Source organism: Rissa tridactyla, chromosome 2 (assembly GCF_028500815.1).
Source record: "Rissa tridactyla isolate bRisTri1 chromosome 2, bRisTri1.patW.cur.20221130, whole genome shotgun sequence".
Classification (NCBI taxonomy): domain Eukaryota; kingdom Metazoa; phylum Chordata; class Aves; order Charadriiformes; family Laridae; genus Rissa; species Rissa tridactyla.
In genome coordinates, this window is record NC_071467.1 from 95472513 (window position 1) to 95498025 (window position 25513).

Consider the following 25513-nt stretch of genomic DNA (forward strand, 5'->3'; position numbering starts at 1 on the left):
GGGGAGCCTGCCTCCGTCCCCCAGCTGCAGTGGGACAGGGAAGGGGGAATCCCGTTTGGGAGAAATGGAAACAACCTCAGAGGGTTTAAACAGTTTTGCTCACTGAGGCTGAAGGAAGAAAGAGATGAATCAGCGACTGTCAAAGAGCAGACCCACCTGCATCATCAGGGAACAAGAGGGGACTGCAGATGCTAGGTTTATGTGATTTACACAATCTGTCACCTGTCCCATGGTATGTGGCAAAACACTATTCGGAAGGAGTCTGAAGTTGCTAGTTTTTGATCTTGACCACACCTTGGCCCCTAGAAAGGGCACTTTTTTACCTCTAGTTGGTCCTGCTGTGAAAACACAGCCCATCAGACAGGTGACTGAAGAGCCAGGACGTAGGTTGTGCGATTTCAGCCCAGAGCAATTTCACTGTGAATTTACTCAGACAGTTACTTCCCTCTCAGGGAAGTCCTTTTGAATGCCCTAAAACACCCCCAGAATTTTTGTCCTTCACGAGCACTTTACAACTGAGATCTGCCTCTTCTGTATCTGTTGTTTTGACGGAGCTGAGCATAAATCTGCGTGATGTGGTTGCCCTTATTTCTCTCTCCCTTCAAGACTCAGCAGCTGTTTTTATAAAGAAACAACCTTTCTTTTTCCAAGTCTAGCCCTTCTGCCTTGGAGAAGTGCCTTCTCCTCCATGCCACCTTCCTCAGAGCGTTTATGTCCTCTCCCCAGGAAAGGATTACAAATTATGGCATGAATGCATTTTTTTAAACACACAACCTCTTATTAGACAGTGCTTTTAAGTAAAACAGCAGGTGAGCTTGTTAACTCCATCTGCCGCTCTTCTCATGGAGTACATGTTTTTTAAACAAACTTTAATATCCTCTACTAAATTAAAGAACTGTTGTTTTCAACAGGAATACCCTGGCTATAATCATGATATACGTACGTGCCCTTTTTTTAAAAAAAAAAACCAAACCACAATAACTACCATCTGCCACTTTCTTAGTAAACATTGTGATATTATGTCATGAACTCAATTACGCAGATCACCGGGGTGTGGACAACCGGTTGCTGCTTTTTAAAAATAAGCGTTGAAATAAAGCTTTGCTTTAGGTGCAGCAAATCCATTACTGAATGTTCGTCAAAAAGAAGGGGCTCATTTCAGCCAGCTGTGCGTGTTCCCTTACGTCAGCGGGGAAACTGCCCGGGCACAACTAGCTTGTTTCTTATCGACTCGTGTAATTATAGGCAGGGTTAACAAATGGCACCAGTTACTGCGTTCTGCTGCCTGACTTTGGCCAAACCTGTTGAGAAATGATACCTTTCACCAGCTCAGCTTTTTGGCCACATGTTCTCTGTGGAAGGGGATGCATGTCTCAGGCTTGGTTTTAGAAATAGATTAATTTGTGGTTTTAGAAATAGATTAATTTGTTTAGAAAAACTCCAGCCTGAAGGCCTGAGGCACTGCTAGTACAGGGGAGAAAAAGGAGGCAAAAGAGAGTTTTGTTCACAGGAGGAGAAGGTTTGGTGACCCCCTTGAAATCTGTGAACCACGGGGGAAGATCAGAAGAAAAGTGTGACTCAGACTTGGTGGAGAAGTACTTAAATTCACTGAGCAAAGGCACTGGACAGAGATAGAGAGAGCATGTGAGAAGAAAGACAGAAAAATGGCAAAAAGATTCAACAAGCTTTTAAGGAAAATGGTGGCGGTTCCTCCTCCCTCTCTCCCAGGTCCTAAGAAATCACAATTTATTAATGAAAGAAATGGTGGAAGCTTGAAAGGTAAGAACTCCAAGGCTAAGAGATGGCTTGTTTTAATTTGAGCCTTTTTAGATATAAACAATTAGAAACTCTTAGTTGTTCACTAGGTGTGATCATGCAGTGAGCAACATCTGCTAGTTGAATGAGGAAAGCATCTTTTAGGAAAGGAGTCACGAGTCTAGAGGCAACCTATATTGCAAATCCAAGAGGACAATCATGGTTATGTTTCCTAATTTATTGCCCATGGGGCATTGAGTCATCTTCTCTGGAAAAACCTACAGAAATCTATGTTACACCAGGTATTATTCAGAAACAAACGTCATCCTTTTTCAAATTATTACTAGCATCAGTTTCAGCCTGACACTTCAGAAATCTTTAAGCAAGTATCTATGTACCTGGCTTATTCTATATTCACCGAACATATGTGTCAGGCGCCTATCATCCTGCTTCAATATTAGTTGTAAATTGATGTCAGGTTGATACACCTGAAATGACTCCTGGGAAGTCTTAATACCATCTTTCCCTCTTTTCATTTTGGCCTGTCTCCTTTCCCCTCCCTACCCAAACTGCCCTGCTGTCTCCCACTGATCTTTCGAGCAGCTGACGTGGAGGGAATGAAACCCCTCTGTGGTAGCAGGGGCCAAACTGCCTTGATGCACAGACCAAACCTCTTATCAACTTTAATGGAAGAAGGATCAATCCAAAGCCTTTCACCCTTCTTTTGGGGTATTTTTCCGGTTGGTTTTGGTTTTCTTTTTGGCTAAAATGCAATAACATGCTGCATAGATGTATCTACTAAATCCAGTAAGACACAAATAGAGGGCTTTATAAAGGTTCCCATGGCCTGTTCATTATTCAGGAGGTGTCTGTGTTTGATGTGGTGGGCACATTGTGCCTGATTTGTTTCCCCTGTTTGGTTCTCAGCTGAAATCCACTGCTGCAAAACTGCAGCCCATTGTGCTAAGCAGACTGGTCTCTCGGCAGGTTCATCGTGGGTAAATGATATGTATCCCTCTGGCTCAGCAAGACCGTGATGAACTTGTATCAAAGGATTTTCTGAACTCCTTTTAGAAGCGTGATGTGAATTATATGGAGCAGGTGTGAGTGCCAGAGGAAGGCGGAGGTCGGTGTCACACTTCACAGCTGAAAGCCACCCACCATCAAGGCTGCTTTTCATGTGCTCTGCCAATATGAACCCTACTGGAAACAGAAGGCCCTCTGAGGCTATATGGTAAGCCTGAAGGGACAGAGAAGGCTTTTGAGGGAGGGAATCAAAAACATTGGAAAAATTCCTGCTTCAAATCAAGGTAATTTTTAATGACTTGTAAGTCAGGACTAGACTGAAGAAAAAACATCACGATTTACAGAAATCCTCTGCCTTGCCTTCAGAGTAAGTAGGATGCTTTCCAGGTCAAATCAGTTGCATCACTCCACCGCAGCAAAACAGAAGGCGGCTTTGTTGAGAGAGCTGGTTACAGTCCTGGCATTGTGGTGCTGCCTTCTGTTATCAGGGGGCATGTGGTTTCGTGTCAGATTGTGCCATGTTATGGGCAGTGAGAGGGCGTCCTTTAGGGCGGTAAACAATTGTCTTGACTCGGAAACAGTACCATGCTGTGTGCCCTCTTTTTCCCCTCAGGAGAACAGCGATGCTTGGATTTGACCCTTTTTGTGCTACAGGTGTTGGGTTAGAGCTACCCAATACTTGGACTCTTTCCTCCTGGTGACAGAATGTTTGATGATGCCCTAAGGCAACAGGTAGAATGCCTTAAAAGGGGCAGCCTGTGGCTTTGCTTCCAGCAAAATTCATGAACTGCTACAGCTGACAGAGCTTTTGTAGGTGTGGGGAAAGAAATGTGTAAGGGTTGATGTGATGAAACTTTAAGAAAGCAATTTTGGATGGCTTCTAATGGTTAGAGAAGGATTATTGTACGCATACAATAATATTAACTGGCAAGTTATTCTTGTCACTGTTTCCTGAGGCACTGAATTCTTAATTGTTGTTCTTCTGATAATGCCCCTGTGTATCCAAGCGTTAGATGCTGCAGAAGACACCTAAGCCTACAGTAGAAATTCCAGTGCACTTGATGGAAACTGTGTCTCTGGTCCAGTGTGGGATAAACCTGAATGATAAGTAACAGCTTTGGGTGTCTGTGCCCTGTGAACTGCTCTGGTTAAGTACTGGGATTTTTTTATTGATTTGTTTGTTTTTCAAACTGAGTTGGCTCTTCTGTATTGATTCTTCCTTGAGGAAAGGAAGCCCCAGGAAAATACCGCCACGGAAGGTTTGTATGCTGTAGTCCCACTAAATTAAAATAGAGGCTCTTCACCATGAAAATGCCATGCCTCCAGGAAGAAGTTTCACTAGTTAAATCTGACTAGTTCCAGCATGTTTTGCAAGGTGTCCATGTCTTTACCTGAAGGGAGCTGGGAATGGGGGATGCCTACAGTGGTTCTGACATACCGTTTTGTTTTCAGAAATTGGAATTGGGTTTGGGGGTAACAAAAATAGAAGTAGTGGGAATATAGTAAGCTACTAAGAGAGGCAAAAGGAGTCTGAAAGACTGCCGTATGAAGCGGTCTTCCTGAAAAGCTAGATAATTTCTTTGCAATGTTGGCACATATCTGAAAAAATTTGTAAGCTGCCTTATATATTTCTGATTACTTAAAAAAAAAAAATTGGGAAGATGGAGTACAGTGTTACCCAATATCAGCATGCTTTATATAATTCTAAGGCAGTAAAGTTACAACATTCAGAGTCAGTTCGGTTTTAGTTTTTAGAAGATTTTAAACAGTACAATGTATAAAAACAGTTGCTACCTATAAAAGGCGAAGGAAAATTTTCTGTCAGTTCTTAAATCAAGGGTTACGTTTGCAGAAGTGGCCTTGGTTAAGGCTTTGCATTTCAAATCTTCTGAAGTCACATTCCTAGTAGAGTTAGGTTCTGTTGGTGTAAACTGTGATGCCTACATGTGCAGCCTCACATGCAACGGTTAATGTTTGAACAAAGCTTCTGGCTGAATTGACGCCTCTCTCAATTAGCAAGTCGTCTTAAAAAAAAAATAATAATTTTTCCCCATTTCTCAAAGCCAGCATAAAACCCTCAAAACCTTGTTACTTAAATAATGCATGAGAAAATCTCAGGTAAAGCATTGACATCTGCAAACCAGAGTTAATTAATTCTTATAATACGCTTTTGAGAAATAATCTCCTTCTTTACCACTTCTTGGTGAGTGGGGCTATGGATAACATCAGCTCCCAGTGGGAAGAGCAGAGCTGGCCCAAAATTAAGGACTACACTGGTAGCAGGATAGGGCAAGGAGTAAAGCTGGGTTAACCAAGGCTACTGTTTCACTTCTCCGTAGTCTTGATTCAGCAACTTGCCTTACCCTTTGACCAGAGTCCATTGTGCCGTGCATCATCCTCTTTCTTACCCTTGCAGTCTGGGAATATAACCAAGGATATGCTTTGTTCTCTCATTAAAATACTCCCAGCAGGGCTAAATTAAAAGAAAAAATGTCACAACGCACTCCAGTTAATGAATTTGCAAAACAGAAGGGGTAACAGAACAGCGAAGTTATAGCAATTAACTAGGTTTTACTGGGCACCAGTAATAGTCTTGAGGTGGTAAGAATGATGGCTGTAATTGTCCTGGTATTTTATTAAGGAGTTAAGGATAGGGCAGCAGAAAGGGCTTTAGGCTGCTGTAAGAAAGAGGTGAGGGCTAACGTTTTTCCAGGCTAGCATTTGCCCGCCAAATGATCAAATGACCTGTAAAACCACAGGTGACTGCAAAGGACACTTTGAAAGTAAACACGTGAGGGAGACTTGATGTACAAAAGCGAAGACAACAGGCTCTGCTTCATTTTTCCTTCTCCTGAGAAGGGTATGTGTGATGTGCCACCTCCACCGTTAAACGGGCTTTGTATTTGTTTGCATTATTTCCTACTAGCCCCATCTCTTCCACCGATCTTCTCCTATGTGAACGCTTTGGCTGCCCATTTCTACTTTGATGGCAGGAGTAAGAACAGGGAGTGAGGACTGTATGGGAAGAGAAGACTTTTCTTAACCAATATGCTGCATTCTGAAGTTCTTCTAATATGAAGTTCTTCATGGTGGCCTGGTTACCTCCCTGCTCTTTTTTCCCTTTAAGCATTGAGTAATGTTGTCCATGGTGGAAATCACAGATGTAGGCTGGCTTAACACCCCCTCGCTCCTGCCTCCACCCATGGTTTATGGCTACTTTAGTTAGGCTGGTTTACCTTTTAATATAGCAGGTGGCAGGTGCTGATGGCCTAGACTGAGGAAGTGTGATGGGTCTTTAAACATGATTTGGGTCTTCTAGCTGTTCCTTAGATTAGCAAAGTGTATTCCCTCTTGCATCAACCTAAAAAATAGTTGAAAACTGTAGCCATAAATATCTGTCGATTAGAACAAAGCCTGGGAAAACTAAAACCGGGAAATTGATGCTTTTACGCTTTCCCCTCAAATAAGCCTATTTTTCAGCTGGATGTTTACTTAGATTCCTCCTCTGGACCAGGTATCATGGGTTTTATTCATCCTAAATCCTGTTTTAAAAGCAGCTCCAGTGCAGTTAAGGCATTAGTTGACAACGGGCCCATAGCAAGGCACTGCTTGGAAGAAATCTGCATGACAGGAGCAAGGTCTTCTGTATCAAGGTCGTCAGTATGCATCTTCTTGATATTTTAACAGTGACTAAGTCAAAATTTTGGGGTGGGGTGTGAATACAAGCCAGTAAACTGTCACAGAGCCTGCCCCTTCTGAGCATACAGCAGAGTCCCCCCCTCACTCTTTTAACCTCCTTTGAATTCAGATGGGTTAAAACAGTGAACAAATACTGCATAATTGTTTGCCAGGAGTACAATGAACTGTGACAATTCACATAGGAGATATGTGCCAAAATGCCCAGTGAGCTCCTCGCCATCCAGCACTGAGCGTAACTGAAACGTTGGTTAATAAAACTGTTAATGAGGTAGTACTAAAACTTTTTTTCTACTCTTCTGCTGGGCAGTATGACAGGTTCCTAACCATCAGTGGCACTGAGGGACAGAGAAGAGGGAAGAGGACGTCTAGAGAAAAGAGTCTGGATATCTGAGCATGGAATCTTCCCTTGAACCTAAACAAAGATGATTTTTTCTTTTTTTTTTTTTCCTAGAAATGTGAAAGTGTTAGGATGTAGTTACATGCAGCATTTTCTCTATTGGCATGTCTCATTTAAGGAGACTACTGACCTCTTCCTCCTATGACTGTGCTGCCATATGCCAGCCTCTCAGCTCTGGCAGTGCAACCATCTGTGGTGCTGCACGCTGAACAGTTTCCCCTGCCAAAGGACATGGAAGGCCACTGACCACCCCTGTGCGTGGCAGCAGATGCTATGCTGGAGAGCTTGACAGGCTTTTCTGGATACAATCATGCCAAACCGTCAGCTGATGATGCAGTGATAGGCCATGCAAAAAAAGCTGAAAGCACCTCTTGGAACTTGGAGTAGAAGCCCTTAGGAGGGCATGGAGTTCTGATTTCTGCTTACAGCTGGGTTATGAATTTTGGAAAGATCACTTTAATTCACAAAACACATTGCAGGAGGCTATTCTGGTCTTGCCTAGCACACTTTCAGAAGTGCAAAATAGCACATTGGCATATCCAAGGTCTCTTCTTCCTGCTTTCCCAATAAGATCCCTATGAATCATGTTTGCCCCTTCTCTTCCCCTTTTTCAAGAGGTAGAAACTGTGCTGCATTGAGTTCTGTAGATGTGAATGAAAGTTTGGACATGTAACTATTCAGCAAATTTCAATTGCCCTGCAGGAAGAAAACCTGCCTGGCTGTCCTGAATTCCGAGCTTCTGTGCACAGACTAGTTTTTTACAACTTCAATGCACTTGTCATAGTTACCGTGTTGATTAAACAACACCTGTTTGCTAATAAATATTCTAATTGTTCTCAGGTATAAATCAAGGAGGAGAGAGGATTGTAGGTCATAGCTTACAGAACCCTCAAAGGATATGCAAAGTCTTTGATGGCCTCCTGAATAATGTAAGGTATACTTGCATTTTAATTAGGGTGACGGTCTACTCCTGAGCAAGACAGAAAGCAATTTGTGCCCTAAGGAAAGGTACGTGACAGAAGTCTGAGTTCTTAGAAAGCAACAGTAAGCAGTGCCAGCAATATCCGGTAGATCAAATGTTTCTAGGGTCTCATGTTACTTGTCTGTGAAATCAAATTGAACCGCTGGCTCCCAAGGAACATATAACGTGAGTAACGTTCCCAGCTAAAATACTGCTTTGTAAACCAAACAGCACTAAATTCATATTAAATCTCCTTCATGACTACTGCTAGGCATCCCAGCATGCAATTGTTAATTCCAGCTGCATTTATTAGTGGGCTCTTAGGCAATGAAACATTAATTCTCTGATGTCATTTGCTATGCCAGCTGCAAAGTCAATGCAGAATTAGTCACGTTTTTATCAACGTTTGGTTACTCTACCCAAAGGGATCCTCTTAACTCAATACCCTCGTTGTCTTTACTAACTAAATCACAAAGCAAAATTAAAAATTTCTTTCAGCCAAAGTATACGCTGGCATACGGAGGAGCTCTTCCTTCTGACTAGTAATACAGGGTGTATAAGGCAGAGCACGCATGTTTCTGGACCTGCTGTACACCTCCAGCTCCAGGTGTATGTATAGCATGCCTTGAAATTTGACCTTTGCTTCAAATTCATTTATGGCATGTGATTGAGTTAGCAGAGGAGTCAAAATGGGTTGCAGCTGGATGATATGGAGACTAGAGTAAAGGGATTAAATAGATGTGCCCAGTGGTATAGTATGAGAAACAGAAAGGAATTCAGGGTAAATTCAGGAGACTGTCATTAAAATGTCAGAAGTTACAGGTTATAGGCACTGACTAGAAAACAGGCATTTGTTAGGCTCGTAGAATTATTATGTTAGTAATATGAAGACATGTTTTGGACCGCAGACAATATATTAGTGATGATAATTCCAGAAACAGCTCATTATTCACACCTGATACACACCTGGCATCATCCAAAAGGTAGCTTTGTAACTTGCCACAGAGATCTGTATGATCCTGAGCTTGTTGAATTCAAGGCTGACTGATGTAAAACCTAGTAGGCTCTGTCTGCAACAGGAAGACATGGAATCAATATGATAAATGGAGCAATTTCAGAAATGTACGGGGGTTTTTTCCTGTTTTCATGAAGGATGACATTTCAGCCTTATGTGGAGAACCTGACTAAAGCCTAGGTAATATTTACATACCGTCTAAGCCCTAGCGCTTTGGAACCACTATCAGAGTAGTGTGGTTTTGGACTACTTGCTCTGGTGCTGAATTTCACCCTATGGGTTTATATTATCACACTTTATGTTGCAAAAACCTGGTGAAAACTGAGTCTGAATATGACTACACTCTACCAGTATGCCTCCCTGAATCTGACCTCTTTGTGTTTCTTATTTAGTTACCTTTAAAGCTGCTGACACTTTTATGTAAAATTTAGCCCCATCTACCTGAAAGAAAAGACCAGACTGTGTTCTGCAGAAAACAAACACAGCTCCTGTGGCTTATTTGCCCAGGTGGCCATACAACAGCCCATGATGTTATGTTAGTTGTTCTTGCTGTTGAGCTTTTCCAATTAGCATCCTAGAACAAAAAGGTTATATTGAAATAAACGTTTAAGCTCTGAGGATCAGAGTCTCCTGTTTAATGCCATGGCAGGGGAAGCTCCACTGGGCAATTCCTTATTTCATAGATAGCATCACTGTCAGTACTGGAGCCTGTAACCGAGTGAAGTAATTGGGGTGTCAGAAACTGGCCTTCCACCACACAGCTTCTGTACTTCTCACTGTATGTATGGTTCAGCCCGTGAAGATCAAAGCGAGCAGAGGTATCGGTGACATTGCAAACCATTGGATCAAACATAAGAATAACTCCCTGATTAGCAAAAAGAGCATAGGGATTCAGCCCCGTGGAGGGTAGAACTGAAGGGATTATCTGCTCTGCTAAATTCCATCCCTGCAATCACCAGAACAAACCAAGTTCATCTCATGCACCAGAGCTTACAAAACATCTCCCAGTGTCTTGTAGCAACTGTAAGGCCTGTAGTGAAAGATGAAAAATAACATAATGTACATAGTTCAGGACCTGACCCTTTCCCTCTGCCTGCCTCTCTCTTCTCTTAAGAGCAATCTAACATTTTGTTCTTACTGAGTCTGAATATGACTAGCTTTTGCCGCATCGTGGCACCGGTGCCCAAAGTAGCGATTGTCTGTGCTAGTCTGCTCAAAAACAATGTGAAGGGGACTAAGCTTAAATATCTCTGAACAAAATTCTAATGCAAAATAATAGTCTTCGTCTTCTATAAAGTACTGAACATAAACAGGGTATTATTGGCCTTGACCCAAAATTCACAAGGTGCTTTAATTACACGGCTTAAGGTTCCTGCCAATTTTCTTCGTTAGACATCTGTATGACAGCGTGAGGCCAACCAAGTTAAGGTGGTTGTTCTAACTACAAGGTGAAAATGCTAACCATGACCTGGATTATAAAAAGTTGACATTAAAGGTCTGCTACTCCTTGTAAAGAACGTGGTTTTGTAATTTAAAGAAATCTGATCTCCTGAAAGTGCCCTGCTGGGCCTGCAGCTGACATCATGTTTGTCTGAGTTTTAACAGATTCAACAGGACTAGGATGATTAAAGCAACTTTCAGCTCCCTGTATTTTTGGAACAGAGCTGTGGAAAAGACACTTGAAGTTAAAGATGACAGCTCCCTGGAGATCTTGACTTCACCAGCTTCATTAGAAATTAAATTACAAAACCTAAAGCTATAGCTGAAAAGGATCCAGAGTTTATTTGCGATTCCTTGGTTACCTGTGAAAAATCAGTTATTTTTCAGCTGTGCTCATTTAGGATTGGTGTGAAAGGTATGTGCCAGGAGCAAGTCACCACAAAGTAAACTAAGACTGCATTCATAGCCTCTAATTTAACCTGCCGTAACTGGCTGTGCATGCATTTTTAAATAGCTATAAACTCATGGCAGCTACCTCTCGGCACCAAATTTATGATGAGACAGGGTAATAAGACATTGTCCTTACTCTGTACTGATTAAATAAAGAGCAGACTTTCAACTCTGTAACTGCACTGTTGACATTTTATCACAGCCTTCATCGAGAAGACTATCTTGGAAGGTCCAGAGGGAAACAAGTGCATGTAATTACCGCATATGCAAATAGAACAATTGTGCGTATCAGTGAGATAATTCTTATCTACAAAGGTCAGCAGGTAGCTGCCAGCTGCACTGTGTCTGTACACAGAATTTTATCTATATTTCTGCACATAGACCTTGAGTCCTGCTTTATAGCCATTTTCTTTTATTTTTTTTTTTGCATTCTTTTAACAATATTGTTTTTTCAGTTATGTTAGGGGATTTCTGTATCTCTGCCTTTCACTGCAACTTTATCTTGACCTGCTTGAACTCCTTGTCTTCATCATCATGGTTTCCATCACTAACATTACATTTTGTCAAGAAACCATGTTGGAAAACTACTCTGTTACCTTACAAAAGAGCATTGGCTGTAATTCGCCACTATGAGGCATCTGGTCTTGCCTATGTTATTCACCAATGAGATCTCAGCTCAGTCTGAAAATTTGAGTGATGTTCTAACCTTGCACTGATCTCTTCATTTAGCAGTGAAATTCTCTTCTTAGAAATCCCTTCAAAACTGTAAAATAGAAATTATCATAACATCAGCAAGCCCCTGGCATAAAAACCAGACTGTACTTGCAGAAGTCAAAACAGAAGTAATACAGCCAAAAAGACACTATGACCAAATCACCACCCACTATAAACCTTTAGGAATAGACTAAATTTCCAGCTAAAAGACGCTTGAACTTACTCTAGACTTTAAGACCCTCTGCACCCCTTCAGATGTAGGAGGAGGGAGGGAGCTGCCTCTAAACAGTTAGAAGCAGAAGAGATGAAAGTGAGAGGTTCTGCATGGCTGTAGAGATTTGCGGGGAGGACTCAATCCAAAAGGAAGGGAAGAAGCAACACTAAGGAACATCTTCAGCGCACACCTTAGCCTGGGCAAGCCTTGAAATTATCGCATTTCCAGTACTGTGCCATGCAGACTGCAAAGGAGGGTGGGTGAAGGTGGGGCAGCTGTAAGCCTTGGGCAACCCTCCAGAAGAGCTCCGCCACGAGTGGCTGCTGGCGGCCGGCGTTGAATCATTGCACCCTGGCGGCACAGCTCTCTTCAGCCAGCACCATCCGGATTTCTGAGCGGCGCTGGTTTCCTTTGGTAGCTCTGGCTGTGGGAAGGTTGCAGCCACTCACTCCAACTTCCTCCCCAGACAGACGGTCTGTCTGGAAGGCTCCGTGCCAGGCTTCATGCTGGCACAGGGGTTCAGCCCTTAGTTAGGAGGATTTTGTTACTAACGCTTTTGTAATACCGATGATATTAGTGCCTACAGTACTATCGTGCTTTTTTTTGCGGAAGCTGTATTTGTTTACTCCTAGATGAACAAGTAGAAACAGGAAGGGTATTTTTTTTTCATGTTATGTAGTAAGAAGTGGAAAGTAACCCCTAAAACCTTTTCCCTAGCGTCCTGACCCGCTGTGCTGCTTTAGCCATAGCGGTTGACAGAAACAGAGAACTTGGACCAACGTGCATTTCTCCTCATTTTGCAAACTGACCAACTTCCTCTTGCTGATGCGAGGTGGTACGTGTAAGTCCTCTGTAAGACCAAACTGTTAGCTAATCCTCTGCCCTGGAATCCATCTGACAAAGGGTTAGAGTGGTGAGACGTTTTCCTTTTGTAATCTGTTTAAGTAAACGAAATGAAATCTCTTCTTGGCCAGCTTTAAAGATCAAGTCATAAAAGCCTGGCATAGTTCTGTTGTATACATTTCCCTTGGAAAGTATCTGCTTCAGCTTTTCTCTTTGTTAATCAGGTCTGAGACCTCCATTAGAGAATAGTTTATTCCCAGCTTTAGTTAATATTTTTCAAATGTGCTGTATTTGTTTATGTTAATTCCTGTTCTCTGAGTGCTCAGAGATTATCTGAGGACAGGACATCTAATGTCTACCTGAACCCTGTCAGATATTTTTTCCCAATGTCAGAGTAGGGACAGGAAAATTATCTGTAAAAAATAACTTATGAAATTAGTTGTGGTCCTTTCCCTTTTGTAAGACTATTCTTGACTTTGTGGTTTGGTTGTGGGTTTTTTTTTCCTGAGTAGTGGATTCTTTTAAAGCGGGTTCATTATTCAGTGCACATTGCAAGCAAACCTGTTTAAATTTTGATGTCTTCAGGAAGATTTTTCACCTTATATATTAATTTTTTTTTAGTAATTTCTGTGATGACTGCTACCTGTATGTACTAATTCTACTGCATTGTTTCTGTTCCTTGCCAAGCAAACAGAATGAGAGGAAAATGTGAGATGATCTTTTTCATCTTATCGGGACTTGAATTATTTTTAGGGCAGGGCCATAGCCAGCAATTGGTGCAGTCAAAAGCTAACATTGTGTAAACTGGGAGTACTGCCACTGCATTCTTGGCCACTTTGGGTCAGATCTTGCCTTTCCTAGCAGGGATAAGTTTGTATTACCCTCTTTTTCTTCTGCTATTGCCACGCAAAGCAAGGACTTACGACGTACTTGTGCACAGATCTGTGTACAAATGTCTTAAAGGACTCATTCCCTCCCTCTCCTACAGATAAATTACTTTTCAGGCCACTCAGTTTACTACTCCGGTCTCAGTGCACAGCTTTGCCAGTGCTGGCTTGGAGGGGGGGACGTGAAGGAATAGCGCAAGACTGTCGTTTTCAGTCAGTGCAGCCTTAGGCACGCTTAAACTGGTTGTGAAACTGCACCCCTAACAAGAGCTTTGGAGAGGGAGCCTGGCCATGAATGCACGTATTTGCTTGCAAAACGCCCCTGACTTCAGGCATTTCCGCACAAGCAAGTGCAGGCTACTCTCATGCAGTGCAGCTTGCGCTAATACTGGAACTGGGAGTGCAGGAGAGTGAAATGCAGAAGGCAGAGCTCCTTTTCTTGGGCACAGCCCCATGCAAATGCGGCCACGCTGCTTCCACACTCACAGGGTGGCAAGACGGTGTGGCACTGTGTGGCCTTCTCGATTCAAGCCTCTATTGGCGAGGTGCTCTGTGCAACCAAATGGCAAAATTTTCCCCTCCTGAAGATTTCTTACAGCAGATCACAGAGGAAGGCTGAGCCCAGAGACAGTGGCCGAGGCCATCCTTTAAGTGGGAAAGCACACTTCCCGTCCTCACTTGACTCTTTTTTTCCCTGTTCTTAAAAAAAAAAAAATTGAGTATCGTGACAGCCCACTTGGAAGGGACCAGAAGACTGCTTCTGGACAGGGTGTTAAATACTGGCTTAATCAAGTACTTCACTTCCCCACCACCACCACCCCACCCCTTATATTTTTTAATCAGCTAGAGCTTACAAATCTAGTAAATCAAATATTTCTCCAACCGGTGGTATTAAATTGCATGCAAAGCGCTGTGGGCATGTAGCCAGAACGATAACAAAGCTGCCTTGAGAGTATTTATCTTTGGCAATACTTTATACTTCTCACTGCTGTCTATCTGAATCTTTTCAGTGCATACTAAACTGTCAGTAAATTAAACCTCGCAGGTAAGGTTATCTCTATTTTCCAACTGGAGAAACTGAAAACCAAAGGGGTTCCAAATAGAATTTGGAGACCCCTTTGTGTTTTGAGTACTACCCAAGCCCTGGGGCCCACTGAGGACAAGGCGGCTATTCACCGGGAATGATAGTCTAACATGAATCTGGCCGTGTGACTTACCTGTCAACATGAAGCCAGTCTAGAAAGCAATGCCGTGTCTCCCGATTGGTGGTTGTGCACCTCGGTTACGCTGCTGGGCTCTTCCTCACTTTAAGAGTAGTGTTATTGAAGAGTCAGGTAGTAGCAGTACTAAAGACAGTACAAACAAGCATTCCCAAGAAGCACTTTGGGATGTGATTGGATCATACATGCAGAATTTTCCAGAGTATCAAGGCCCGATCCAAAGGAAATGCGAGACTCCATGTATTTACGTGCTTTAACAGTTACAACCACCCACAGTTTCGTATGACTTCGGTTTTCTTTTCCTCAGAACAGTGGGATCCCCTTGTTGTCCGCATGAGCTGATTTTTATTTTTTTTCCTTTTTGTCTACCCTGAGTCATTTTGCTCAGCAGCGCAAAAGTGGATACATTTGGAAAGCATAGTTGTGTGGCATATTTATATGATCGGCTTGAACTATGAACTAGGAGAGGAAAATCTAAAGGGGATGACAGGAATTCAAAGACTTGTTCAAACAGCTTGAAAATTCCAGGAATTCACATGGGAACCTCACAATGGTCTGAACTCACACAGGCTTGTGGTGGTGCCAAAAATTTCAAATTAACTAGTAAATTAAAATCAAGGCAGGAGTAAGATTTTTAATTTTATGGGATTGTGGTAGGGCTGGAGGAACCAAGGGAGGTAAAAAAATGATGGCAGCACAGTTGTACGTCTTTAAAAAAGGGGAAGGAGATGGCCTCAAAGATATTATCTGAAGTAGACTGTATTGATAAAATGGACAGATAGGTTACACAAATCAGCACTGCAAACGTGTTGGGGTAACCAAGAACTGGGTAAGACTAGATTAAACTGGCCTATACTACAAAGGAACAAAAATACGTACCAGGGGCCCTTACTGACAGAAAGGAACTGTTTGTTCTCTGAGGCAACTGAATCTCTAGAAACACCTGTAACAGTTCTACTGAACATAATTATAGTTGTCAGGTGAAAAGAAGACCAGATAATTCCACCATTCAGAACTGAACGTGAGGTCCACTGAAATCAATTAGCTGTTTCCAGGCTACTTCAGTGGATGCCTGGTCAGTGGGGGGAGAACCCGGTTAGGGGCTGTCTGTGCTATTGCAAAGCACAGACGCAATTCATGGTAGCACAGCTGCCTTGGGGAGAAAACTAGGAGTTTTGAGGAAATGTCCCGCTTTGTGATGCTGATGTGTCACCTCCTGTCTGCTCAAAAGTGCACTGACTGAAGATCAAACAAGAGGAGAGATGGAACTCAGAGTATGGATGCTACAGATTGTAAATACATACACACAGATATTGCTTTAACCTTGCAGGTAGAAGTTACAGGTATTTCAACAAAATTTAGATATTTTGAAGCTGATTTTTCCTGAATTCTGAATCATAAAAGAAATGCAAACACGTATTGCAAATCAGATATCCCAGTGCTCAGGTTTGTATATACAAGCTATCCATAAAAGCCTATCCACTGTCTGGACAGTAACATGCTTATATGAGGGTTAAATAAAAATTAGTTTAATGAGGGAACAGATTTCTCTACCAAACTTCCGTCAACTTCAAAACAAAGAATTTAAAAATAGGATATTTCAAACCTGATAACTTCACAATGTCCTTGCTAACTAATGACCTAAGCATACGAGAAACCTGATGTGGCTATCATGCATCAAGTTGTTGACATGGATCTTGAGAGTCTGGTACAGTATTTAAAAAATAATTGTGGAAGTGGGAGACGGGACTATTCTTAAAGAAACAGGTCTTGCAGCAAGCAAGCTTTTTGCATTTCAGCCAAACAACCTTTTTGAACGTGGCATTGAAGGAAACAAAGGAGCAAGGATTGTTCCACACTTTTACTTGATTCTTAACTCCTGAGGGAATGGTGAAACTAGTCTCATCCATGTATTGAAAGACGGTTGTTTCCTCTAGCCTATTCCAAATATTTTCTAATGACAATTTTCACAAGTAATTGCCTGCTTTCAACCAGCTTAAAAGGGGAAACACAAATGATAATTTAGACTTCTTGTGAATCCTGATAATGTTCTTAATCATAAGATTCCTTGAGATGTGTTCACAGAGGGTAAAAAAATCCTCTTTGAAATAGCAGCACAGTTGATATTAACAGTAGTCCTGAGTTAAAACTGCTGCGTGTGTATGAATGCACACTCGTGTGTGTATGTGTGCATGTGCGAAGAGGGTAGGAGAAAGCCTTATTTTTCTGAGTGGTAATATTGTTCAAAAGAAATATGTGGCTTGGTCTTTTAAGCAGTGCGGCCTCAAATATTAAAAAAAAAAAAATTTAGATCCCAGTTTAGGCAAGGGTTAATTTACGACAGGACTTCACAAGTCGTAAATTTTGACTACTTTTTCGAGTAGTCAGTGGGACTTTTATGTGTATTTCACGATGGGTCCAATCTTCAAGGCTTTTTAATACATTCAATCTACTGGCAAAGAGTCAGCATCTTGCAGAGTGATATTCCGATGGGACTTTTGCTTTCAAAGCTTTAGTTAAAACAAAAAATAAAGAGAGCGAGCGCTATTCTAACTGCGGATTCCAAGTATCCACAGGTATTCTGTTGAAATAACACAGCAAATAAAGCCACGGCAGCGTGCGGCAGACGCCACGCGTGGCTGCAGCAGTCCCGCTTCCAGGGTGTGCGCGGCTGTGCGGAGATCTGCGGCACCACAGCGCTCCATCTACCGGTGCGTGGGAGAAGTCTCTTGCGCACCACCGCCTCCCTGCGCAGCCTTGGAAGCCGGCTCTGAACGGGTTTTGGTGGCTTAGATCGACCTGTGAGGCTGCTTTCGTGCGATGTTTAGCCCATGATATCACCTTACTTCCTTCCTCTCCTACAGCGCTGTCAAGGCGTCTTCATCCACCACGGAGGCTTGGGGCTGAGATCGCGTTTCAGCCTTCTCAGAGCTGAGATTATGAGGCCAAGGCTCTCTCAGTGACCCGGTTCCCAAACCACAACTAGCTGTGGCTGCCAGTTCTTCTGATTGAGTAGTGACTGCTGTGCTGGTCTAGAAAGGGGGGCAAGTACACAGAAATCTATTGCTAACGTCTGAGGTATTCATTTACTATCTGCACTTGGTAATGTCTTGTCAGCGACTGGAAACATAGGCTAAAAAGAATCACTTTGAAGTGGGAGGAAAAAAATGTCTGGATATCTGAACAGTCCTGGGGTTATCCATTCAGTAAAACCAGGTCTCGAACAGATCTTTAACTGAAGGGCCAGTCAACCTGCATGGCTAACACTTCTTAGAAAAACTCGAGTGGAACGTCTTTCTTCAAGGGGACCAAAATATATTGTTTGGATTTTTACTTTTACTATGACAAAAAGCTGATTTCATGATGCAAAAATTAAATATTTGTTTCAAAACATGACAATACAGGACACTCAGTGTTGTTCGTTTCCCTAAAAAGATGTGATTTAAGAAATTGCTTCATTCTGAAGAGCAGTACCTTTCCAAGTGGAAAATGATTCAGTCAAGGGCTCTCCAATCAAATTTATCATTATTTCTTCAGCTTCTGAAAGCAATATGAGAAGTTAATAACAACTTATGTAGACATATTCTAATCTTTTGCAGGACAGAGAAACTAAGCTGGCCCTACTTTTCCACCTGTAAAACTAATTTCCTTCAAGTGAAGTCAGGGTTTAGAGCTGGCTCCTTGCAGTGCTTTGCATTCATGCAGCTCAGGGAAGCTTCCAAATCTCCCAGCTACCACGAGGGAAATGGGGAGCAGTAGTTATGCTGGAAGGAAAGTGAGATTGTCTGGAATCGAGATTAGTCCATGTGTTTTCAGGGGTTCCTCGTGGAGTTTTTTGTCGGTGTGTTCCTAGTCATAAAAGCAGCTTGGAGTCTGTAAGGCTTTAATAACCACCCAGTGCCCAGGGCTAGTTGTCAGACAGTCCATGTTTGCCTTGGGCCACGTGCGTTCCCCCTCCCTCTTTATCTACCAGGGCAGCGCTGCCCCTTGAGATTCCTCCTCCTTGAGATTTCTTTTCCTTTCTGCCACCGCAGACTCTGCTTGCCTTGCCCAAGGGTGCCCGCCGCCTTCTCCCCCAGGGTCACAGCTTCAGCAGGAACCTAAGCCGAGCTGCCTCAGCCCCGCTGGGGACCCCTTGACGTCATCGCTGTTGCTCTGTACATTGCTGTCTACAGAGCTCATAATAATCCCCGCAGGGAGCTAATACGCTCAGGCCTGCCTTGGCAACGCCTCTCAGGTGACGGGTCTTGCTGAGGACCAAACGCTGGCCACAAGTCCCTGCTCATCTGAAGCTACAGTTTGGAGGAGTGAATTTTGGTTGTTTCTGCTGCTTCATTCAGGGCACTCCATTCTTCCTGTGTGGTCCTCCCAGCGTTGTGCTACTGGGCACTGTCACTGCCATGCTCCACGTTTTTTTTGCTTTAAAGTCAATACTTTAACAATATTTTCCTCGATGATCCAGTTAGCCTTCTTTTCACGTGGCAAAAAGTGCATTTCAAATTTGTATCCAGCTTGCTCACTGGATGATGGATGGAGGACTAAGTTGAATAATGAGACGAATTATGGTCCCTTGTGAGACGAGTCTCTGCACCTTTATCCCTCTTATCCCTCCTGCACTGTCAACAGAGCTTCTCCAAGTGCGTCAGCAGTGTTTGATCAGAAAATGTTCAATTAATTGAGATTAAGATGTTGCATGCCTGAGGTTTGATGACCATTTTTACCATCTAGAGGCAGAGTTTCAGCAGAAGCTGGCCTGCAGTTTTGGTGGATCGCTCTGGGGAGGGAAGCCTGTTTGTTCTCCCTTTAGAGACCTAGAGAGGCAGTGCTGTGCTCCTGCAGCCCCTGTTCTGCTGCAGCATGATCAGCCCTTCCTGGAGGAGGCCCAACAGGTTTCCAAAGTCTCTGTCCCGAGGGGGATAGCATCTGTGCAACCTTAAGGGATGCTCCCCAGCAACTATTACAATAGTCTGCAGGCTACAGCAATGCTTCTGGCCTATCAGATGGTCTGGCTGACATCTGTCAGGAGGTTCCAATAAGGTTTATAAGCTAAAATGTTCACAAAATGTTACTTTTTGTCTGGGAGTTTCTCTAATTACACCACAGTGTCCCATGGAGTGTATTTGTATATTTGTTCTTGGGGCGTTGGTTTACAATGCAAACAGATTTAGGGTTGGGGATTTTTTAAGGGCATGGAAAAGTGTTTGCTTGCTCAAAGTTCACCATGCTGAAGTTGAAAAGAATAAACCAGAGTAACTGTTTCTAAACACTTCATTGTATGTTTCACATTCAAACATAAATGATAATGCTATTTTCTCACTGAGCCCTATCGAAAGTATGGAATAATTCTGGCCTAAAAATGAATCAGTACTGTGTACCGAAGGGGATAGTTTTCTGCGAGGCCTGAATTATCCAACTGTAAATTGCTGTGGTGGTGGGATTGCAGGAAGAGGGAGGGAGGACCTTCCCCCAGTCATGGAAGGGTGGACCTGGCCCAGCAGCTGGGTTCTTTCTCTGTCACAGTGATCCAGTGCTCAATCTGTCAAACCCAGAGCCCTCTAGGGAGCCGTTCACTCTGAGTTTCTCATTGCCTGGCTTGATACCTATTTGCAGAAATGCCAAGCATTGTCAGCTGCAAACAAAAGGCTTTGGGAGCGGTCTGCCGAACCAAACATCCTGCAATGGTCTATCTGAAAAAGTCAGGTCATTGGCATCAAGCAGGACATTAGTTGATTTCTCTGTCATGGCTCTTCATAGATAAATTGCAAATTATATTGCAAATTACTTTACCTCTCCAACCCTCGCATCAAAGGATGCTGAATAAAATTATGTTCACGAAGTCCTATAGCAAGCACTGTTGAAGAAAGGCCAGTGAGGAACTGTGTGCAATAAATATGGCCTGGGGCCGCGTATTTAACAATGGGGGGGGAAAATTGCTGTCTCTTAAATCAGTAAGCACCATACATCCTGTGGTTTGAAAGAGGTAGTGTTTAGCTTAAAAATGTATTTTTTTATTACATAAAGCAAAGGAACTAACTAAAGTATGGCTACAGAATTAAGACTTACTCAAGTTTTCTCACGCTTTCAAGCCTTTGAGGGCTTTAATCCGCAGCAGCGCTGACCGTAGAGCTCTCCGGTTCAAAGGAACCGGCAGGAAGGTTAGGCAGCATTGCCTGGATGCTGCCTCAGGATGACAGCTCCTCGGCTGCGCACCCTGCTGTCACCTGAGCTCAGGCAGCTCCGGCCTCCCTGATTAAAATTCACCTTGTGTGCATAACCTGCCCTGCCCTGCCCCAACCCGTCCCTCCAGCGCTCATCGCTTCGTCCTGTCTCCTCAGCCAGGCCCTCAGCGGCGAGCAGGGGGCGGCCGGGCCGCCTCAAACCCCGCCGCGCCGGCCGCGGAGGTGCTCACGCCCGCGCTCCCTGGCGCTTCGTGTTTAAACGCTGCGTGGAAAAGCCGTAGCCGGCCCTGTTCCCGCTACCCATGCCGGTCACGGCCTCCCGGGACGCGGCTCGGTCCCGCCTGGCCGGTGAGGGGTCCCCGCCGCCGCCGCCCAACAGCCCCAACCGCCGGGAGGCGGGGGTGGGGGCGGTGCCACGGGCGCGCGGGGCGCGCCCGTCCCTGTGGCGAGAGCCAATCAGGGAGAGGGGCACAACTCGCGCGCGGCCTAACGGTCACCGGGACCCTTCCCCTTCCCCGCACAGCGCCGGGGGCCGCGGCGGCGCTCGCGCCCTCCGGCTCCTCGCGCTGCGCCTGCGCGGGGGCCGCCCCGCCCCTCCCTCTCTCTCTCCCCCCCCCCCCCCCATCAGGGCGGGGCAGCTGGTGCCTCGCGGCGGCCCCGCCCCTCCCCGCCGCGCGCCAGGTGATGCCGGTGACCGGGGCGACGGTGCCGCCGGTGAGGCGGTGGCGGCCGTTACTGATGGGGAAGACGAAGAAGAAGGAGGAGGCGGTGGCGATAACGATGAATCTCGCGCCGGCCTCATCGCCCGTCCCCGCCAGCTCGCACCTCGGGACCGCCCCGCCCTGTCCCTGAGGCGCGGGGAAGCGCCGGTGGCCGGCACGATAGCCCGGCTCCCCCACGGCCCCGGCCGCCATCTCCCCCGCCGTCCTCGATGTCTCCCCCGCGGCGCCGAGGCCCCGCCGCCGCCTCCCCGCCCTCTTGCTTCTCGCCACCGCAGCCCTCCCGCCCCGCCGTCCGGCGGCGAGAGGCGTCCGGCCTGCCGGTTGTCAGGCCGTCGCTGCCGCCCGTCTCCCCAGGCTGAGGCGAGGCCCGCTGAGCCACCCGCCACGATGAAGGTGGAAGCGGGCGACAACTCCATGATCAACCTGTCGGTGCAGCAAGTGCTGAGCCTGTGGGCTCACGGCACCGTCCTCCGCAACCTCACCGGTAACCGGGCGGCGGCGGGGCGTGGGGTGGGGTGGGGTGGCCGAGGGGGCTGGAGAGTGGCTCGGGTATGGGCGTGCGCTCCCGGGTGCGGGTGGGCGAGTAGCGCAGTGGGCGTGGGAGCCGGCGGGGGGGCCCCTCCGTGGCTGGGGTGCGAGCTCCGGTGGCACACAATGGAGGGCGTGGGTGTAGGACCGGTGCGTAGGGCTGGGGTCTGGCTGTTACACGCAGGGAGGAGTGGTGTCGGTGTGTCCCGAGTCCGTATGCATGTGTATGTGTGTGCATACGTGCTTATTGCCTGAGCATGCATATAACGCGCGGTTGGGATCCTCAGGAAAGCGAGAAGGATTTGTGTGTTAGGTGTTGGGAGCACCGGTGTGTGCACCTGCGATCTGCATGAGTAAAGGAGCTGAGGATGTGCATGTGTTCACTCACTTTTATGTGTACGTATATAATAAAAGGCTAACGGTATAAGGTGTACGTAAATGAGCAAATTGATGCGTAGCTGCGTGTGAGTAAAGGGTTGTAGAAAGTATGGGTGTATAAATATGTATGGAAGGCTGGTGTATGTTTGGGGCAGTGTTGGTGGTTTGATTTTTATTTTTTTTGTGTGTATATATGCTCCTTAGCATTTGACAGAGCTATAAAAAAGCAGAGTGTGAAACAGAATGTGAGAAGCAGGGACTTCCCCATCACCACCCTGAGTATACCTCCGGACAATGAGAGCTGTGGGAGTTAATGGGGTAGCAGATGTTTCCTGACGAATAGACATAATCTTAAACATCAGGGATTCTTAAAGACTGAGCTGTTCTGAAAAAATAATGTGAACCAAAGTAGAGACGGGTCTTCATCCTCATTTAGGAGAGGGGAGCTTTTAGCTAGCTTTGGCAAGAACTCGTTACTTTCTGCTCAGTCTCGTGCTGAAAAATGGGTATGGGCTACTGTGAGACGCAAGGCATATAACGTAAGAGGTGAATTTCCTGATTTCCTATTCTGTCCAGGTGTAAAGAAAAGCGTAAGTTTCCAGCTCTGAATAAGCAGGGATTTGGTGTCAATAGCGGAAATGTTACCAAGTAAATTCTTTCAACTTTGTATAGGGGTATATTCAGTGGTGACAGACAAGTGGAAAATGTTGAGTAAAGGGGATATGTTTTGAATATTTATGAAAATATTCTGATATTTATGAAAGAGTGTTATGCTATCTTCCCCCCCCGCCCCCCGTATTAATGATTGATAGATTTTTTTCTTTTTTTTGAAATCTATTCAAGGTAGAAGGAATATGATGAAAATAGAGAGGTACCTGAAGTTGAAGCTGTAGCAAACAGAAATTGATCATCTTAGGCTTTATTATCTATTCTGTTCTTTTAACTTCCAGGATACTTCCTAATGTAATATAAAGGCTATACAGTTTTCTTTTTTTTATTTGATTTACGAACTTTAAGATGTGTGTCTGATGATTAAATTTTCCAGGTATTAGTGTGGCAACACACTAATACAGCTCGTTTTGTGATTTGTTGTTTTTGCATACGTATGAAAATACATCTTGTACTCTTAAAGGAAAAAGTTAGCAATGTGTTTAACTTTTCTTTGTGCCAGACATCCTCTATAAAGTTTCTCTTATTACAGCATTACACAACATAGGCGTTTCCATGAAATTCAGTGTTGAATGTTAAGTAAGCAAAACAGTTTGTTTCTCCGTGCTTTTGCAATATAACGAGGGGTTGCACAAGGTATTTTTAATGTGGAATGGTTTTTCTTTTTAATTTATAGAATATGAAAAAGAATTATTTATCCATTGTAGTATTGTTGGAGAGTATGTCAGTGTCAGTTGTAGTTGCACTACAGTTTCTGCTTTGGTGCTTAAAGGCAGGTTGTCCTTATAGCCATAACCTGTTGTGCTGAATGTTCTTATGGACTGTCAACAGTTAATAACTTTCACTGGATTTAAAAATCTTCTATATAAGATACAGTTACTGATTATATCTTAAGAGATTGGTTTTAATAATTGATATCAAGAAACAGCTGTTACTAAACTTACATAAACCCTTCCTAAAATACTTACCAAATGTAGAAGTAAACTTTGTTCAAAAACAGAAGTTCTGGTTTTCCATGCTAAGAAAATAGGTGTGTGAATGAGTTTGTCTCATTTGACTGCTTAATTCATTCCCTTCTGCATATCTCTCAAGTATAAGGAGAAATTTCTTCAGAGTACCGGGGAAAGAAACTCATAAATATACAGTATGCCATGAATATTCATTAAGACTGCTTTGTGTTTATTTTTGTACTTAAAGTTGTGATCCGGACTTGGCTTTTAAGTTGCACAAATGAAAACTTATCTTATTTAGAGAAACAGTGTTATGTTTGCACACAACTTTTAAGTTTTATCAGCAAACTTCTCTAAAATATATTGCTTTTCCAAAACTTTCAACAGGGACCTGATATGAACTCCAGCCTAAACCAGGAAGTGCTTCAAACCTTGATGGTTTAATTATGATTTTATTTTTCCCCCCCTTAATGAGAAACTGAACCATTATTTTTATACTATATAACTGATTCAGGTTCAACATAAAAAAAAAAAAAAAAATCACATCTTTCATGGCCCAAAATACCTAGGAGACTGCAGACAACTTCATTCCCACCACATACGCAGGTACACCTTGCGATAGCTAAAGCTGCAAGCACTGTTCTTTGTAGTGAACCTTGTCCCACCAACATGATATCTTTGCTTCATATCTTCCTGCCTTCACTTGGGAGGAAGAGGAGTGCTACTGTAAATGGTGGAGGTAAGTCTCTAGTCACCATGGGAGAGGAGGCTTTTACATTGTCATGTTTTACCTCTTCCAGCAAATCCCCAAAAAAGCTCCTTTATATGGACCAGTTGTGTGTTAGAGTTAGTGGTAGATCAGGGTTTACTAGAACAAGTCAAATAATAGCTGAATTTGAACTGAAAAAAAAAAAAATCCCATTTTGAGTGCCCATTAAAATAAATATTTACGTTTAAAGGCTGCTTCCACAATGAAGAACTTAGCAATGTTTCTACTCTTCCTGTAACCAATGTAAACATTTTGTTTATATCTAGTTATTGTATGTTCCGAAGACATAAGCTTCTAGTCTGAATGTGTTTTGTATTAGCCTCTGAGGAGACTCTCATCTTCTCTGTGCCACTGCATGCAGAGTTGTACTGTATGACTTCTAAAGTCAGAATCATCTTCCTTCTCCTCCCCGCACCCCCAGTGTCCGAAGACAATGAGCTCAAGACTCCACAACTGTTTTAATACACTTTGAAATAAAAATCTACAATTTTAGAGTGATGGACAGTAATAACTCCTGAATTTGTTGAAAGTGAACATTTTAAAGAGATTATGGGTATCACATAGAAGTTGCTCCTTGTCTATTTCTTTTCCTAAGCTTCATCCTGATTGCCTGGATTATGTATCTGTAACTTGAGTCTGTAATTTATGATTTAAATGCTCTTCAGCACGTGCTTCTCTTCCACTTAATGCAGCAAGA

General features: G+C 43.9%; 1 protein-coding gene across 1 annotated transcript in view; it reads left to right on the forward strand.

The window, feature by feature from the left end:
* Positions 1-21475: 21475 nt before the first annotated feature.
* The window catches only part of TMEM170B (transmembrane protein 170B), a 28009-nt gene continuing 23971 nt past the window's right edge, over positions 21476-25513 (forward strand). Inside the window, exon 1 of the mRNA XM_054190949.1 lies at positions 21476-22006. Coding sequence (XP_054046924.1) covers positions 21910-22006 — 97 coding nt within the window. The 5' untranslated portion in view covers positions 21476-21909. The remainder of the gene's footprint in view (positions 22007-25513) is intronic.